This window comes from Centropristis striata, chromosome 9 (assembly GCF_030273125.1).
Source record: "Centropristis striata isolate RG_2023a ecotype Rhode Island chromosome 9, C.striata_1.0, whole genome shotgun sequence".
Classification (NCBI taxonomy): domain Eukaryota; kingdom Metazoa; phylum Chordata; class Actinopteri; order Perciformes; family Serranidae; genus Centropristis; species Centropristis striata.
In genome coordinates this window covers 40,721,839-40,740,957 of record NC_081525.1, presented here as the reverse complement: position 1 = coordinate 40,740,957, position 19,119 = coordinate 40,721,839, and the positions used below count along the sequence as shown (strand labels likewise).

General features: G+C 40.4%; 1 protein-coding gene across 1 annotated transcript in view; it reads right to left on the bottom strand.

The window, feature by feature from the left end:
- Positions 1-19,119, bottom strand: part of LOC131977402 (homer protein homolog 3-like) — a 56,955-nt gene that overhangs the window by 12,896 nt on the left and 24,940 nt on the right. The window contains exons 6-7 of the mRNA XM_059340679.1: positions 7,064-7,197; positions 1,577-1,733 (exon numbers count right to left, since the gene is read on the bottom strand). Coding sequence (XP_059196662.1) covers positions 1,577-1,733; positions 7,064-7,197 — 291 coding nt within the window. The remainder of the gene's footprint in view (positions 1-1,576; positions 1,734-7,063; positions 7,198-19,119) is intronic.

Sequence of the window (19,119 nt, the reverse complement as noted above, 5' to 3'; positions counted from 1 at the left end):
GGTCACCTGAGAACCTTTACCAAACACACCTCACCTGGTTACCTGAGAACCTTTACCAAACACACCTCACCTGGTTACCTGAGAACCTTTACCAAACACACCTCACCTGGTTACCTGAGAACCTTTACCAAACACACCTCACCTGGTTACCTCAGAACCTTTACCAAACACACCTCACCTGGTTACCTGAGAACCTTTACCAAACACACCTCACCTGGTTACCTGGGGGGCTCAGGGAGCTGTGAGCCTGCAGCACTGACAGTTCAACCTAAAGAGGACTAACCCGACTTCAGCCTCCGGATCACCGGCCGTCCTCCGGAGGGTTCGCCTCACGTTTCTGCATTTATCCCCTTAAAAGCAACTAAAAACGGGACTAAAGTGAGCTGTAGCCCTGGAGGTCAGCCCGGGTTAACTATGAGTGTATAAGAAGAAGCTTAAAGGACATTTAGACTCATGACAAAAGGAAACATCATCATGATAATCTGGTGATGTACCTTATTTATTATTTACATATTATTTTATTTACTTATTTTATTTATTTTTATCTATTTATTTACTCACTTATTTGTATTTACCTTCCCCACATTTATATTGGCAATTCAAATAAGAGGATTAAAAGAATGACAAGTGGAGTGAAATTTATCATTAAATATATATAAAATATTATTATTGTTATCATTATATTTGTCCAAAAAATGTACTTTTAGTTGTACCAGGATTTGAGCAATAAATTGAAGAAGACAAGGGTGGTGAAATATATTTTTCCGTGACTGTATGTAAACTTTTACTTTCCTTTTCCTTCTGTTGTCTAACATGTGATGCCTGTATGTGTGATTTCCAGCTGCCAATAAAACTGTAATTATATAAAAAGAAAAGGCTAAAAGGTTTGACTCTTGGAATATAATATTCAGTGTGATATTATAAGCTGCAGCCATGTTATAGCTGCAGGACGTAGCATTATAAGCTGCAGCCATGTTATAGCTGCAGGACGTAGCATTATAAGCTGCAGCCCCATGTTATAGCTGCAGGACGTAGCATTATAAGCTGCAGCACCATGTTATAGCTGCAGGACGTAGCATTATAAGCTGCAGCCCCATGTTATAGCTGCAGGACGTAGCACTATAAGCTGCAGCCCCATGTTATAGCTGCAGGACGTAGCATTATAAGCTGCAGTCATGTTATAGCTGCAGGACGTAGCATTATAAGCTGCAGTCATGTTATAGCTGCAGGACGTAGCATTATAAGCTGCAGCACCATGTTATATCTGCAGGACGTAGCATTATAAGCTGCAGCCATGTTATAGCTGCAGGGCGTAGCATTATAAGCTGCAGCCCCATGTTATAGCTGCAGGACGTAGCACTATAAGCTGCGGCCCCATGTTATAGCTGCAGGACGTAGCACTATAAGCTGCAGCCCCATGTTATAGCTGCAGGACGTAGCATTATAAGCTGCAGCCCCATGTTATAGCTGCAGGATGTAGCATTATAAGCTGCAGCCCCATGTTACAGCTGCAGGACGTAGCATTATGAGCTGCAGCCATGTTATAGCTGCAGGACGTAGCATTATGAGCTGTCACCTGGTGTTTGAGGCGCTCCGTCTCCTCCTGGTACTCCTCCAGCTGGTTCTTCCAGGTCTCCACGCTGCTGTTGGCCTCCTGCAGCGCCTCCACCAGCTTGGCGTTGCTGTCCTGCAGCGTGAAGAGCTCCGCCTCCAGGTTGATCTCACACATGGACCTGAGGTGGAACCACAGAACCACACGGAACATCAACATTTACTTCATGGTGAGAAAGTTTATCTATCCATCTATTCCTCATCTGATCATTATTAAAATACTAAATATTGATCAGTGCAGCTTTAAAGACACGATTCTGGTCGACTGTGACTGTTGGAGAGAAGTTTCAGTGGTGGAACATTTAAATCATGCTGCAGCTGTTCTCAGACATTTAATGTGACATTAATTTGATTTAAAGAGCCATAATGTGTTTTAATGTGTGAGACAGAACTGCTCTAATAAAAAGTTTGTCTCTTTTAATGAATGCTCTGTGAAATTACCTTTCTTTTCATTAGTTTTATACTTTATCATCATATAGATACCATATAATATCTCCCCTTGCTTATTTTGTCATTCATGTTTTCTGAGAGGAGCTCGTGGAATAATTTAGAGCTCGCACCGATTTTTATTGGTTTTGCCTTTTTTATATCAGCCAATATTGGGCGATTTTATTCCACACAAATCATTATCTGCCAGTATCGATGAAGAACAGCAGAGAACAGCAGAGAACAAGAGAACAGCAGAGAACAGCAGAGACCAGCAGAGAACAGAAGAGAACAGCAGAGAACAGAAGAGAACAGAAGAGAACAGCAGAGAACAGAAGAGAACAGCAGAGAACAGCAGAGAACAGCAGAGAACAGAAGAGAACAGCAGAGAACAGAAGAGAACAGAAGAGAACAGAAGAGAACAGCAGAGAACAGCAGAGACCAGCAGAGAACAAGAGAACAGCAGAGAACAGCAGAGAACAGCAGAGAACAGCAGAGAACAGAAGAGAACAGCAGAGAACAGCAGAGAACAGAAGAGAACAGAAGAGAACAGCAGAGAACAGAAGAGAACAGCAGAGAACAGCAGAGAACAGAAGAGACCAGCAGAGACCAGCAGAGAACAGAAGAGAACAGCAGAGACCAGCAGAGAACAGCAGAGAACAGCAGAGAACAGAAGAGAACAGCAGAGAACAGAAGAGAACAGAAGAGAACAGCAGAGAACAACAGAGAACAGCAGAGAACAGAAGAGAACAGCAGAGAACAGCAGAGAACAGAAGAGAACAGCAGAGAACAGAAGAGAACAGGAGAGAACAGAAGAGAACAGCAGAGAACAGAAGAGAACAGCAGAGAGCAACAGAGACCAGCAGAGAACAGCAGAGAACAGCAGAGAACAGCAGAGAACAGCAGAGAACAGAAGAGAACAGCAGAGAACAACAGAGAACAGCAGAGAACAGAAGAGAACAGCAGAGAACAGCAGAGAACAGAAGAGAACAGCAGAGAACAGAAGAGAACAGGAGAGAACAGAAGAGAACAGCAGAGAACAGAAGAGAACAGCAGAGAGCAACAGAGACCAGCAGAGAACAGCAGAGAACAGCAGAGAACAGAAGAGAACAGCAGAGAACAGCAGAGACCAGCAGAGAACAGAAGAGAACAGCAGAGAGCAACAGAGACCAGCAGAGAACAGCAGAGAACAGCAGAGAACAGAAGAGAACAGAAGAGAACAGCAGAGAACAGCAGAGAACAGAAGAGACCAGCAGAGAACAACAGAGAACAGCAGAGAACAGCAGAGAACAACAGAGACCAGCAGAGAACAGCAGAGAACAGAAGAGAACAGAAGAGAACAGCAGAGAACAGCAGAGAACAGCAGAGAACAACAGAGACCAGCAGAGAACAGCAGAGAACAGAAGAGAACAGCAGAGACCAGCAGAGAACAGAAGAGAACAGCAGAGAAAAGCAGAGAACAGAAGAGAACAGCAGAGAACAGCAGAGAACAGAAGAGAACAGCAGAGAACAGCAGAGAACAGCAGAGAACAACAGAGACCAGCAGAGAACAGCAGAGAACAGAAGAGACCAGCAGAGAACAGCAGAGACCAGCAGAGAACAGCAGAGAACAGCAGAGAACAGCAGAGAACAGCAGAGAACAGAAGAGACCAGCAGAGAACAACAGAGACCAGCAGAGAACAGAAGAGAACAGCAGAGAGCAACAGAGACCAGCAGAGACCAGCAGAGAACAGCAGAGAACAGAAGAGAACAGAAGAGAACAGCAGAGAACAGCAGAGAACAGCAGAGAACGACAGAGACCAGCAGAGAACAGCAGAGAACAGCAGAGAACAGAAGAGACCAGCAGAGAACAACAGAGACCAGCAGAGAACAGAAGAGAACAGAGAACAGCAGAGAACAGCAGAGAACAGCAGAGAGGTGTTCTCTGTTGTTCTCTGTTGTTCTCTGCTGTTCTCTGTTCTCTGCTGTTCTCTGCTGGTCTCTGTGTTCTCTGTGTTCTCTGCTGTTCTCTGCTGGTCTCTGTGTTCTCTGTGTTCTCTGTGTTCTCTGCTGTTCTCTGTTGTTCTCTGTGTTCTCTGTGTTCTCTGTGTTCTCTGTGTTCTCTGCTGTTCTTTTGTTCTCTGTTGTTCTCTGTGTTCTCTGTGTTCTCTGTGTTCTCTGCTGTTCTCTGTTGTTCTCTGCTGTTCTCTGCTGTTCTCTGTGTTCTCTGTGTTCTCTGTGTTCTCTTCTGTTCTCTGCTGTTCTCTGCTGTTCTCTGTGTTCTCTGCTGTTCTCTGCTGTTCTCTGTGTTCTCTGTGTTCTCTGTGTTCTCTGTGGAGGAAATGATGCAGCAGGTGAGTTTTATCTCATCAGCTCGTGGGGAGAATAATCGGGTCCTAAAGGTTCTTCAGGATATTTGATAAACCTCAGACGGAGTTTAGGAAACAAGAGTCTTGGCAATGACGACCAAACTAACAGCTTGGCAACCATAAAACTAATCTCCATGGCAACAGGAGGAAACAGCCTGCGTAGGCTTATAACAATCATCAAATAAAAGGATCAAAGGCAGTAAAGATGTTTCTCTGCTTCCTGATGAGAGGCTGACTGATCAATAATGATCAATAACGGGAACATGATGACGATAATTATCAGCTGCTGCATTCAGACACACACACACACACACACACACATAGACACACACACACACACACACACACACACACACACACACACACACACACACCAGAAGCAGGTCAACTGTTGCTCTCTGTGGTCCAGTTGTTGTTATATTGTTGTTATATTGTTGTTATATTGTTGTTATTTTGACTCTCTGCTGATCTTTCAGTTTATCAGCTGTTTTTTTTCTTGAGAACTGAAAGCTTTTCTTTTTTTACAGCAGTCTGTGAGGCTTTGAAAGACAAACTGAGGAGAGAGGACAGTCTCACAGGTTACAGGTGAGTTATTTTCTTATTACTGCTGTAACAGAACCTGTGAGTATTTCCTGACTGTTAGTCTGAATCAAGCTTCACATACAGGTTGATCCTTCCTGATGGTAGGAGTTCCTGCTGGTTTCATATTTACTGACCAGTAACAGTAAATCTGTTGATGGTTCCATCTCCTCCGGCCGTTCACTAGTTTTATTCTGGGCCCTTTTATAACATGAAGTTAACTGATAATAAATAGAATAAGTCACAGTAAAGGGCGTCCTTTGGAGGCTATTTTTGCCATTTTGAATACTTTTAATTCTGGCTGTATGTTCACCATGTTGGTATCGTCTTTTCAGCACAACCAATTATTTTTTCACTTTGACTTACTGGATCAACATTTTCAACCCAAAAAACTTAAATCGGACAGGTTACAAATATTGTAAATAGAAGAGGTAAAATGAGGATAACATCTACTTCTATAGTTTTACACTAAATATATTTCACCTTATCTCCGGTTTTACTTACCGGCCTATCATCATCAACTCCTGCTCTATCAGCGTGGTCCCACTGTATAACTGTATAACTGTGTAACTGTATAACTGCCTATCAAGGTAACGGGTTTTACAGGTAGAATGACATGTAACCAATCAGAGAGCCAGAATAATCAGCTACAGATAAACAACAACCAGCTGAAACTGACTGTAAATGTCTGCATGGCGAGCTGATAATTCTCTGTAGGTTCATAGTTACAAGTGGTCATTTTCACATTGTTATCATAAAAAATATCAATTATAGCTGCTTTAAAATCTAGTGTGAAAAGGAAACCATGTCGGCAGCAGAATGGACATCTCCCCAGGGTTTTGATGCTGCCACACCTTACGGAGACACAAATCTTTTCCGTTTATAAAATATTTTTATTTTTCTGCTACGTGTGACTTTTTTAAATACCAGCTCTCCTTTCAGAGAGAAACCATGGTTTGTAGCGTGGGTCCCCGCTCGGCTCTCTGGACCGATAACAGTGTGTGTTTGTAGAATAAATCCAGAGTCTCAATAAAACTAGTTCTCTGTGCCAATGAAGAGATGTTTTCAGCTTTTGTTTGTTTTGAAGGATATCTGAAAAACCTGTGAACAGCTTTCAGGGAATTCTGTGAGAAAAAGCTTTTTTGCAATCTTCTCATGAACTACTAAAATTACTTGAAACATTTATGAGAAAAAAGCACTTTGGTGCAGATTAAGACTTTATAAAGATGAGTACTGTTAAAATATCAAATGTAAAGAATAGTGAGGCAGCTTTGAACATTTTATTCAGACGGTTCAGAGCTCAACAGGTCCTGATGCAGCCTCACTGGCTGAGACGCAGATTTCAACCTTTGTAGTAAACTTTCTAAACTCAAACGGATAAAATCTCCATTCCAGTTCTCCCACACACTCACATCTGCCCATCTGCTGCTTTATTTTACTGTCTACTTTATGTCTTTTGTGCATTATTGTTATTGGTTGTTTTATTATCCTTATGCTGTATCTGTTGTTGTAAGTCAAATATTCTTAATAAAATATAAGTTGAGCATGCTGTCTGATGTACTCATTACATATTTATTAAAGCATGATAGCTGTCAGATAGACTAAAATGTGTTTGATTTTCTCCCACACTCTTTAGTTAAAAGCAAATATATATTGAGCCAAAAGAACATTATGCAAAACAGCAGGGAGGTGTAAAAAAACAACAGACGGAAGAAAATGTTCTGCTTATGAATCTGCAGTTCACACTGAACATATCAGGTTATATACAGCGATAATTATAATAATGACATAATATAATGAGTCTGGAAGGATCATCAAGTTATCAGTTATTAATGCAAACTGAACACGTTGGAGATGCTCCTGTACAATTCCTTTACTTGAGTATTTCTGCTTGGTACTATTCTAAATGACTACCTTATATATATATATATATATATATATATATATATATATATATATATATATATACATATATTCTATATACTATTCCATCCGGTTGTATATCGGCTCCAAATTGATGAAGAACGCCATTAAAATGATCTTAAATGTATTAGTCATTGAAAAAAGGATCAGTAGAAGCAGGAAGAAGTTGTGTTCACCCTTCAGACAACATCTTCTTGACTCTCTCCTTCTCCGCCGTCAGCTCCACCTCGGCGCTCTTGCTGCGGAACAGCTTCTCCTCTCCCGGCCCGTTGACGGTCAGCAGCGGTGGAGAGTGGCGCTCCTCCGACAACTAAACAAGACAACATCACAACAACAACAACCACAGCATGAATGAGATGAGGAGCAGCTTTGTGAAGGTGAGACCCTGCAGGTAAACATGTAAACAAATAGATATCACTACTAAACTATCCCAGATGATGACTCACAATAAGGAAATTATTTCTTTATATTTCAAGTTTGCAGAATTTTATGTTTAAATGTGCATATTATTATCTAATTTAATATGTAAGTACTTGCATAACTTCCCAGAACAAAAGAATCTGAGCATTGGCTCAATAATGACTATGTTATTATTTCAAAGAGGGAATCTTAGACATTTCTTTTCATCGCTCCAAAAATCAGAAAATACTGTCAATAGCCATTAAACAATCCTTTTCTGTCCGTTTTAGAAGGAAAATGTTAAATACATCAGGCGATGAATGATGTATGTACAAACCCTTCTGAAAAAACAACAACATAGATAGAAATAAAACTAGAGTCTGGTGACTGTACGTGCTGCTGAAGTGGATTTGTGGCTCAGAGAGAAAAAACGGCCTTTTAGAATATGTTTGTATCTGGGCTGCACAATTTATTACAATTTTATTTAGATCACAACACGCTGGTGCTCCGTCCACATCAGAGCAGAATAACTGTTAGAGGCTAAATAGGTATAACGATAATTATAATAATGATGCAAAAATAATCATTCCCTCCAATATCATGAACATCATATCACAATTGAAATGTCTGTAAAACATCTTAATCTAATCTCAACGCCATCATGCAGTAAAACATCGTCCGAGTGTATTTTGGATGTTTTGTGAAAGAAGACGTCACGTTAATAAGGCTTCAGCTACATTCTGAACTAGGAAACCAACGAAGAAGAAAAGGTTAGATGCAGCTCATTCTGTGTGTAAAAACTAGACATTTCTTTGGCTATTTATTTAGGATTATAATATAAACTGGTCCTCCAGCTGCAGCAGGGTTAGTTTAGAGAGTCCTCTGAGGTGAAGAGCACTGAACACACTACAACTAGAACATTCTGTCTGCAGTACATTATTTTCTCCAGAGTGTTTGAAATGACATTAAATGTTCCAAAATGCCAACAAACCCATAAAGAAGGATTACTGATACAAGATGAAGCACATTAATTAGATCTAGGCTCAGAGGTTGGAGCTGAATATTACTGTCTCCATATCCAGACCTGTCCTCAGAACCAAAGGGACAGGACACAGGACATAGGACGCAGGACACAGGACATAGGACGCAGGACACAGGACATAGGATGCAGGACATAGGACATAGGACACAAGACGCAGGACACAAGACACAAGACACAAGACGCAGGACGCAGGACGCAGGACGCCGTCAACCTGACTCCTGATTGGTCCCTCCTGGGCTGTAAACAGGCTCAGCCATGAGGAGCAGCAGCTTCTCTTCAGACTCAGAAGATCTGATTCTGATTCTGATTCTGATTCTGATTCTGATTCTGATTCTGATTGAACAGGAAACGACTGGAGGCCAGTTGCTGATTCAAGAGTTCATCTGGTGTGTGTAAAATAAGGTGTGCATGCTGGTAATATGAATGAGTTTATATGATGAGATATCACATATACTGCACATCTGATAACAGAATAGAGGAATTAACTTTCTATTCTGGCACCTGAGCTAGTTACATGTTTATTCTAGTCAGTATTAGTTACATTTTAGACATCTTTAGTCAGTTTTCTATAAATGTATAGATTTTATTGGCCAATGTTCTCACTAACTCAGCAGTCTTTGCCTTTCCTTTCCTGTTTATCAGCTGATTAGGAGCAGCTTACAGTATAAAATAAAGGGTAAATAAAGTGAATTGTGATGAAGAAGATTTATCATGTCAGAAACAGCCTGAGTATGACATCACAGCCTGGCTCAGTCCGCTCTAACCAATCTGTTTCAGATTTTCCTTCCCTCCTGCCCAGAAATGGGTTCAAGCTTCCTTTCACACAGTTTTGTGGACCATTTTTCTCAGTTGGAGGCTGTGGGCTAAAAGATTGAAAGAAAAGACTGAAAGAAAGTCAGTTTTTTTAGCAGCGCGCAGATGAATTAGTCCGGCACATTTCTCCCCCCACCGCCTTCTTTCATCTTTTCTCTGCGAGGTAACCTGAACCTGAACTCACATCGACCGAGAGCCTCCTGAAGCTTTACAACCTGCTCTCATTGTAGGAGAAGCTTGTATTATTAATCTGAGCGAGCCTCAGTCTATCCCTGAGGACCAGCTTTATTATTATTTATTATTATTATCTATAGCTGAGCAGCTCTGACCTGCTGGAGGAATATGGAAATAAAGCAGCTATGGTGTGGATGAGAGTGTCCAGAGGAAGAACCACAGAAATCAAAGCTAACACAACTCGGTCCGGCCCCAAAGCCAACAGATCGGCTGTGCGTGTCTCTGAATAATTCATACTGAAGATCATGTTTAAGTCATAAACAGGATTACAAATTTACAGCAGTTTTTCAGTATGTTGTTCACTAACAGCTGAGTGGAAACAAGGCAGAGACATCAGAGCAAAACCAGCTGATAATCAGGCAGAGCTCAGAGGAAATCACACTTTAACAGGACAACTGTGTGTTGAATGTTCTCAGGAGGATTCTCCATCATATCAATAATCTGGATCTGCTGATTTTTAACAAAGTAAACTCAGATAAATGATCTGCATGGTGCCGTTCTCTGTCCACTTTCAACACAACGAGGAGATTAAACTCCATCTTCTGTTGTTGCTGCCGTCGCTAACAAAGCTTTTCCTCTTTTGTAGTGAACACCATCTGAGCTTTGAAGCTAAATTTGCTCTGAAGTCAACTTTGATCAGACTCCAGATGAATTATTGAGCACGATCGTCCATGCAACGCCGAGACGCTCGACAACGAGCAGCGCCGCTCAGACAGGAAGAAGAAGTCTCTGTTAGACTGTTTGACTGTTTGTGTTTGACGCACCTGAGAGAGCTGGAGATGTCCCATGATGCACCAGGGGAAGCAGAGGGAGGGGAAGATGAGGAGAAAAAGAAAAAATAGTTAGATAATTAAAACGTTTCACATTAACTGGTCCTGTACCATCCACTGTTTTCTGCACAAAACTGATCAATGTCACGTTCCTGTTTGTTTGGAGAGAAGACGAGGATCGAGTTCTGACGGAAACTGAAGAAAATTAAAAAGAAAAATTAAAGGGCCAATGTTTATTTCTTATAATTTGTATGGGTGATGTTATTAATAGCAGATTTAATAACTTATAACAGACTTAATAACTTTAATAACTATGTTTCATTTATATTGAATAAATTAAACAGTGAAATCAAAGAAAAAATAAGCCAAAAATGAGAATTTATATTATGTTTTATACCAATATAACGACATTCTGGCTGACTATTATCGCCTGATGATACGAAGTCAGAATGTTTTAAATGCTTTAACAAGACGATTCTTCTCCTCATGACAGTGATGACATCAGCATATTTAATATTTATTGCATTAACATGTCGGATCTGATAGATGAGGTCAAAGCATTCATTAGAAATATTCAAAGTAAACATAAGTAAAAACACTTCAAATTCAGAATCCAGAGCGTATATTTATAAAAAGCCAAAGTTTATCACTTTAACAAAGCTTAAACTGTCTTTGTGCAGTTTTCAGTGAGCTGAACCAGAACCAGAACCAGAACCAGAACTCTCAGACCATCAGGGACTGGTCTGTTCCCAGTCAGAACTACACATGGACTGGTCTGTTCCCAGTCAGGACTAAACATGGACTGGTCTGTTCCCAGTCAGAACTAAACATGGACTGGTCTGTTCCCAGTCAGAACTACACATGGACTGGTCTGTTCCCAGTCAGGACTAAACCATAGACTGGTCTGTTCCCAGTCAGAACTAAACATGGACTGGTCTGTTCCCAATCAGAACTACACATGGACTGGTCTGTTCCCAGTCAGAACTAAACCATAGACTGGTCTGTTCCCAGTCAGAACTAAACATGGGCTGGTCTGTTCCCAGTCAGAACTAAACATGGACTGGTCTGTTCCCAGTCAGAACTACACATGGACTGGTCTGTTCCCAGTCAGAACTAAACCATAGACTGGTCTGTTCCCAGTCAGAACTAGACATGGACTGGTCTGTTCCCAGTCAGAACTAAACATGGACTGGTCTGTTCCCAGTCAGAACTAAACATGGACTGGTCTGTTCCCAGTCAGAACTAAACCATAGACTGGTCTGTTCCCAGTCAGAACTAAACCATAGACTGGTCTGTTCCCAGTCAGAACTAAACATGGACTGGTCTGTTCCCAGTCAGAACTAAACATGGACTGGTCTGTTCCCAGTCAGAACTAAACCATAGACTGGTCTGTTCCCAGTCAGGACTAAACATGGACTGGTCTGTTCCCAGTCAGAACTAAACCATAGACTGGTCTGTTCCCAGTCAGGACTAAACCATAGACTGGTCTGTTCCCAGTCAGAAACCTGCCGGTGTGCTGCAACACTCCACTCTTAAATCAGACTGAAGACTTTTCTGTTTGTCTTTCAGTAAAACTGCACTCTGACTTCTATTCTTCTCATGTTTGATATATTTAAAAAAAATGTTTTATCTGTTCGTTTTCATTCTTAAAATTTTACATTTTATAAAATGTCTCTTTCTAATGTTTTAATGTTGTGTAAAGCACTTTGAATTGCCTTGTTGTTGTTTAAAGGAGCTCTAAATAAACTTGTCTTGCCTTTAGTTGAATATATGTCACAAGGATTAGCTAATGATCACACCTGTTATTAATGTTTTAGACAACGTCCCTGAGAATCTGCGTTGTACTTTACTAGGAAACATAAATGAGTCAGAATGTTGTTGTGTTAGTAATAAACTAATATTTAATCATCCATCTTTGCTCACTACAGCTTCACCTTTCTTCCCCTCAGGTTTTCATAAACTACCAGTTAGGAACTTCTTTTTAAAATACCCAAAAAGTGAAATTAAGGGTCATCTCATTGGTAGCAGGCATGAGAAGCAGATTATTATTGGTATCGGTTAAAAAACAACAACATGGTGTCCTCCTAATGTGTAGATGTTTTTTCTTTAAAGGGACTCTGTGCAGAGAGGAGACTTGTCTTATTGATGGAGACACAAATACTTAAAATATTCAACGTCTTTCTGAGAGCTTTCGTCAAGACGTTTCTGCTCCACTGTTGGCCTGAAGTACATCAACACTGTTGACTTATTTATTGATCCCTCAGCGTTATAAAGCGTTATAAAGCGTCATAAAGCTCTGGTTACTCCAGCGGTGTCTCCCTGAGACCACACCTGCTTTATTTATTCATGCGTCCATGCATCAGGCTTCACACACACAAAACACACGCTGGATTCTTCTTCAGCTGGTTTTAATGCCGAGTCTGAGCTTTAAAATATTGATGGCTGGTGTTTGTGTTTCTGCCTCTGCATAGATACCACGTAGAGACGGAAACGCTCCAATCAGCAGGAGGGAAACCAATGACAGCTGTTACCTGTCGGAGCAGGAAGCAGCTTCTCCTGCTGCGTTTACACCATAGACTGTATATAAACTGATGCTCACAACATTAATGTCCAGACATGTTAGTTCTTCTTCTCTCTGTAGGACATTTATTTATTTATTTACTTTACTGAGCGGCTCATTGGTTCCCATCCCACCATCACCACATGTTGAGTTCCAATGTGTTTATTAAAACTGCTTTTCAACGGTTATTGAAGAGTTTGCATTCATACTTCTACCACTTAGACACAGGCTGCAGATCAAAAAAATAATTATTAAGATGATTTTTTGTATCAGAAAGCATTTCAGTGATTTTTTATACAATTCCTCTCATTTTCAGAAAATCCTTACTGCAAGTCCATTGTGTAATACCTCTTATAAATAATAATGCATTTTATAAGTGTTGTTTTTTGTAAATTATGAATTTATGTTATCATTTTTCTGTATTTTGGTTGTTTAATTATTCATCTTGTTTTTTCTTGCTATATATCACATGTGGAGAGAATCTTTCTGCTCTGATCTTAAAGGTCTGGGCTCATTTAAAGCCTTTACAAGGATTGTTTTAAAGGTTATGAAGTCTCAATTTCATACTGATGCATCTTTAAAACCTGTAAGCACACAAGCTATAAAATAGAATATTTATCTATAGTTATGCTTAATGCTTATATGTTGGTTGTTATCCTACCTATTTGGGACTAAAACAAACGCTTGCTTTGGGTGGGTGTATCCTTTAATATAGAATAAATATCTATATCATACTGCACAACACATTACATAAACAGAGCCATGCATCATTACTGAAACCCTTAAATTAAGCATCCACTAAAAAATCAATTTATTCCATAAATATTTTTCAGACCATAGAGATGTTTTCTTTCTTTCTTTCTCTTTCTTGCTCTCTATATTGTTCTGTTTATTATTCTTCATTTTTATCTCCCTGAACTTCACCATCTCCTCCTCATCTCCTCTCTGAGCTCCGTCAACAAGCCTGAAAGCTGAAGATTTACAACGCAGATCTCCTGCTGCCACATACAACACACATCACTGCACAATATATCCACATAACACACCACAATATATCCACATATAACACCACAATATATCCACATATAACACCACAATATATCCACATAACACACCACAATATATCCACATAACACACCACAATATATCCACATCACACCACAATATATCCACATCACACCACAATATATCCACATATAACACCACAATATATCCACATAACACACCACAATATATCCACATAACACACCACAATATATCCACATCACACCACAATATATCCACATCACACCACAATATATCCACATAACACACCACAATATATCCACATCACACCACAATATATCCACATATAACACCACAATATATCCACATAACACACCACAATATATCCACATCACACCACAACATATCCACATAACACACCACAATATATCCACATCTCACACCACAATATATCCACATCACACACCACAATATATCCACATCTCACACCACAATATATCCACATCACACACCACAATATATCCACATCACACACCACAATATATCCACATCACACACCACAATATATCCACATCACACACCACAATATATCCACATAACACACCACAATATATCCACACATCACACCACAATATATCCACATCACACACCACAATATATCCACATCACACACCACAATATATCCACATAACACACCACAATATATCCACACATCACACCACAATATATCCACATCACACCACAATATATCTACATCACACCACAATATATCCACATATAACACCACAATATATCCACATCACACCACAATATATCCACAACTCACACCACAATATATCCACATAACACACCACAATATATCCACACATCACACCACAATATATCCACATAACACACCACAATATATCCACATCACACACCACAATATATCCACACATAACACCACAATATATCCACATCACACACCACAATATATCCACATCTCACACCACAATATATCCACATCACACACCACAATATATCCACATCACACACCACAATATATCCACATCACACACCACAATATATCCACATCACACACCACAATATATCCACATCACACACCACAATATATCCACATAACACACCACAATATATCCACACATCACACCACAATATATCCACATCACACACCACAATATATCCACATCACACACCACAATATATCCACATAACACACCACAATATATCCACACATCACACCACAATATATCCACATCACACCACAATATATCCACATCACACCACAATATATCCACATCACACACCACAATATATCCACACATCACACCACAATATATCCACACATCACACCACAATATATCCACATAACACACCACAATATATCCACATCACACACCACAATATATCCACACATAACACCACAATATATCCACAACTCACACCACAATATATCCACATAACACACCACAATATATCCACACATCTCACCACAATATATCCACATCACACCACAATATATCCACATAACACACCACAATATATCCACAACACACCACAATATATCCACATCACACCACAATATATCCACATAACACACCACAATATATCCACATAACACACCACAATATATCCACATCACACCACAATATATCCACATCACACCACAATATATCCACATAACACACCACAATATATCCACATAACACACCACAATATATCCACATCACACCACAATATATCCACACATCACACCACAATATATCCACATCACACCACAATATATCCACACATCACAACACAATATATCCACATAACACACCACAATATATCCACATCACACCACAATATATCCACATAACACACCACAATATATCCACATCACACCACAATATATCCACATCACACCACAATATATCCACATCACACCACAATATATCCACACATCACAACACAATATATCCACATAACACACCACAATATATCCACATCACACCACAATATATCCACATCACACCACAATATATCCACACATCACACCACAATATATCCACATCACACCACAATATATCCACACATCACAACACAATATATCCACATAACACACCACAATATATCCACATCACACCACAATATATCCACATAACACACCACAATATATCCACATCACACCACAATATATCCACATCACACACCACAATATATCCACATAACACACCACAATATATCCACATCACACCACAATATATCCACATAACACACCACAATATATCCACATCACACACCACAATATATCCACATCACACCACAATATATCCACACATCTCACCACAATATATCCACATCACACACCACAATATATCCACACATCTCACCACAATATATCCACATCACACACCACAATATATCCACATAACACACCACAATATATCCACATTACACACCACAATATATCCACATCACACCACAATATATCCACACATCTCACCACAATATATCCACATCACACACCACAATATATCCACACATCTCACCACAATATATCCACATCACACACCACAATATATCCACATCACACAGGCTGCAGAATATATAATACTATGTGCTCTGTAGAGCTCCAGGCTGCACACACACAGACACCCTGCATGGTTACTGACCAGTTACTGACCAGTCACTGACCAGTCACTGACCAGTTACTGACCAGTCACTGACCAGTTACTGACCAGTTACTGACCAGTCACTGACCAGTCACTGACCAGTTACTGACCAGTTACTGACCAGTCACTGACCAGTTACTGACCAGTTACTGACCAGTCACTGACCAGTTACTGACCAGTTACTGACCAGCTACTGACCAGTTACTGACCAGTCACTGACCAGTTACTGACCAGTTACTGACCAGCTACTGACCAGTTACTGACCAGTCACTGACCAGCTACTGACCAGTTACTGACCAGTCACTGACCAGTTACTGACCAGTTACTGACCAGCTACTGACCAGCTACTGACCAGCTACTGACCAGTCACTGACCAGCTACTGACCAGTTCCTGACCAGTCACTGACCAGTTACTGACCAGTTACTGACCAGCTACTGACCAGTTACTGACCAGTCACTGACCAGTTACTGACCAGTTACTGACCAGCTACTGACCAGCTACTGACCAGTCACTGACCAGCTACTGACCAGTTACTGACCAGTCACTGACCAGTTACTGACCAGTTACTGACCAGCTACTGACCAGCTACTGACCAGCTACTGACCAGCTACTGCCCAGTTACTGACCAGTCACTGACCAGCTACTGACCAGTCACTGACCAGTCACTGACCTAGTTTCAGGAAATGAAACTAGACAACATACTGCAGCAGCTTCCCTCCAGCTGTGAAGAAACCAGCATTTCTCTCGGTTTATCATGAAATATGCTCTAAATGTGTGTTTGCTTCCAGTATTAAAACATTACCTTCTTTTCTTCTACCGCTTCTCTTTCCAATTAAACTGTTATATACAGAAATCATTGCAGTTATTTTGGATACATTAAACTTTATAGTTATGTTCTCCCTCATGAAGCGAGCGGGTTTGTGGAAAGCATTAAACAGCGTCACATTTAGGAATATAAACGCCTTAATGGAGCTCTGAACTGGTATTACATCAGGACTGGGCTGGACTTCAGACGGAGCATAACCTCATGTTCTCACACTCCATAACTGCTGTGATCGGGTATTATTTCTATATAAAGCCGGTTCAGACAGTCAGCACTGTGATAATAACCACAACAACACCTCCGAGTCCCTCTGACACTAGATCACAATCAAATCAATGTTCTGCAGAAACCTCAGACTGCTGCATGGAGCTCTATACAGGTGTGTGTGTGTGTGTGTGTGTGTGTGTGTGTGTGTGTGTGTGTGTGTGTGTGTGTGTGTGTGTGTGTGTGACCCTTGACCTCTGTGTACTTCATAACAACATGCTGAGGGAATTATTTCAGCTGTTTATACTTGATGTCTCTCTCTCATCTGGAAACAGGAAGAACTGCCAATGATTGTATTCAACAATCAGCTGTTGCATCATGAATGTGACTGTTAGCAGCTTTCAGTTTGAAACTGTAGCTTTATCCAACTAAACTCTCAGCTCTCTGGCTGATTGAGGAGCAGCCGTTCAGTTCACTTACTGAGCAGAACTGAACTCTGCAGGTTTCAGCTGTTAGTTCTGACACGCATCACAGATGAACGATTCAGTGAACAAATCTATTTATTCTACTGATTCTAGTGATTCAGTTCAGAAAAGAACTGCCGCTCCCACCACTAATTAACACCCACCCTTCAATTCAAAATGTGATCAAAACAGAGACGGAGCCCTGAGATGGTCTCATGTGTGATTATTAACCACAGTAGGAAATTATTCTGCATCAAAAGGACTTTTCACACTTCTGACTGGATTCAATTACAAAACGTGTTTAGATTGAGAGCAGAGCAATGAAAGTATGTCAGCATCACACTGCTGAGAGTTATCTACCCCAAAATAAACCTCAGAATGAAGAAGTCACATTAAGCTAAAGGATGTTAGGTGGTTAATGGAAAATTACATATGACATTGACCTTTGACCTCCCAGTCTCACGTCTCATCAATACTAAAACTGTTGCTCTGGCCTCGATAGAAACAATATTTATTACAACTTTATCATTAAATGTCAGCTAGTTTGTGCAGCAGGCTTCTTGTGCTGTTCACCTTCTTGGTATTAATGTTTTCTGCTCGCAGAATAAAATAAATAAAATAAATAAATAGTGAAGACAACCACCAGGCGTTGGTCTCATGGCTGAGGCTGCCAGTGTGACTGAGTCTCTGTTTGGCTTCAGAGCATCACTCACAAACACACACTACAGTTTATTCTGTTTGGTTTGGTCTGTTCTGACTCCATGTCACTACAAGAAGAAAACATGCTCTTAATGCAAATACTTGGCAGAAGTCACTAATAAACAAGAGAAGCAGAGCAGCTCTGAAAGTTTCCTGCATGTTTTAGAGTTGAATCAGGTTGTGTTCTAGTTGTTATTTTAGATGAAGAACTGCCCCAGAAAGGACCAATCTGTGTCTTTAGATCTAGTTAATGTCACTACAGGAGAAAAACACAGTTCAGGAGGAAAACTTTCCACTGCAGAACAACTTTCCTTCCTCCAGCTCAGAGTGATCAAACCAAACCAACCATCAACCAGCGATGGCGGCAGGATAAAAGCAGCAGATTCCTTCAATTATAGATGACTCAGCTCTTCTCTCCTCCATCCAGCCATCTCATCCTCCTCTACCTCATTCTTCTTCCTCTCAGCCATTACTGGCCCTCCCAACACCTTCAGCGTCTCTTTCTGCCTCCATTTGTCATGCATGAAATCTTTTAATGGAGTTAACCAATGGGAGAATAAT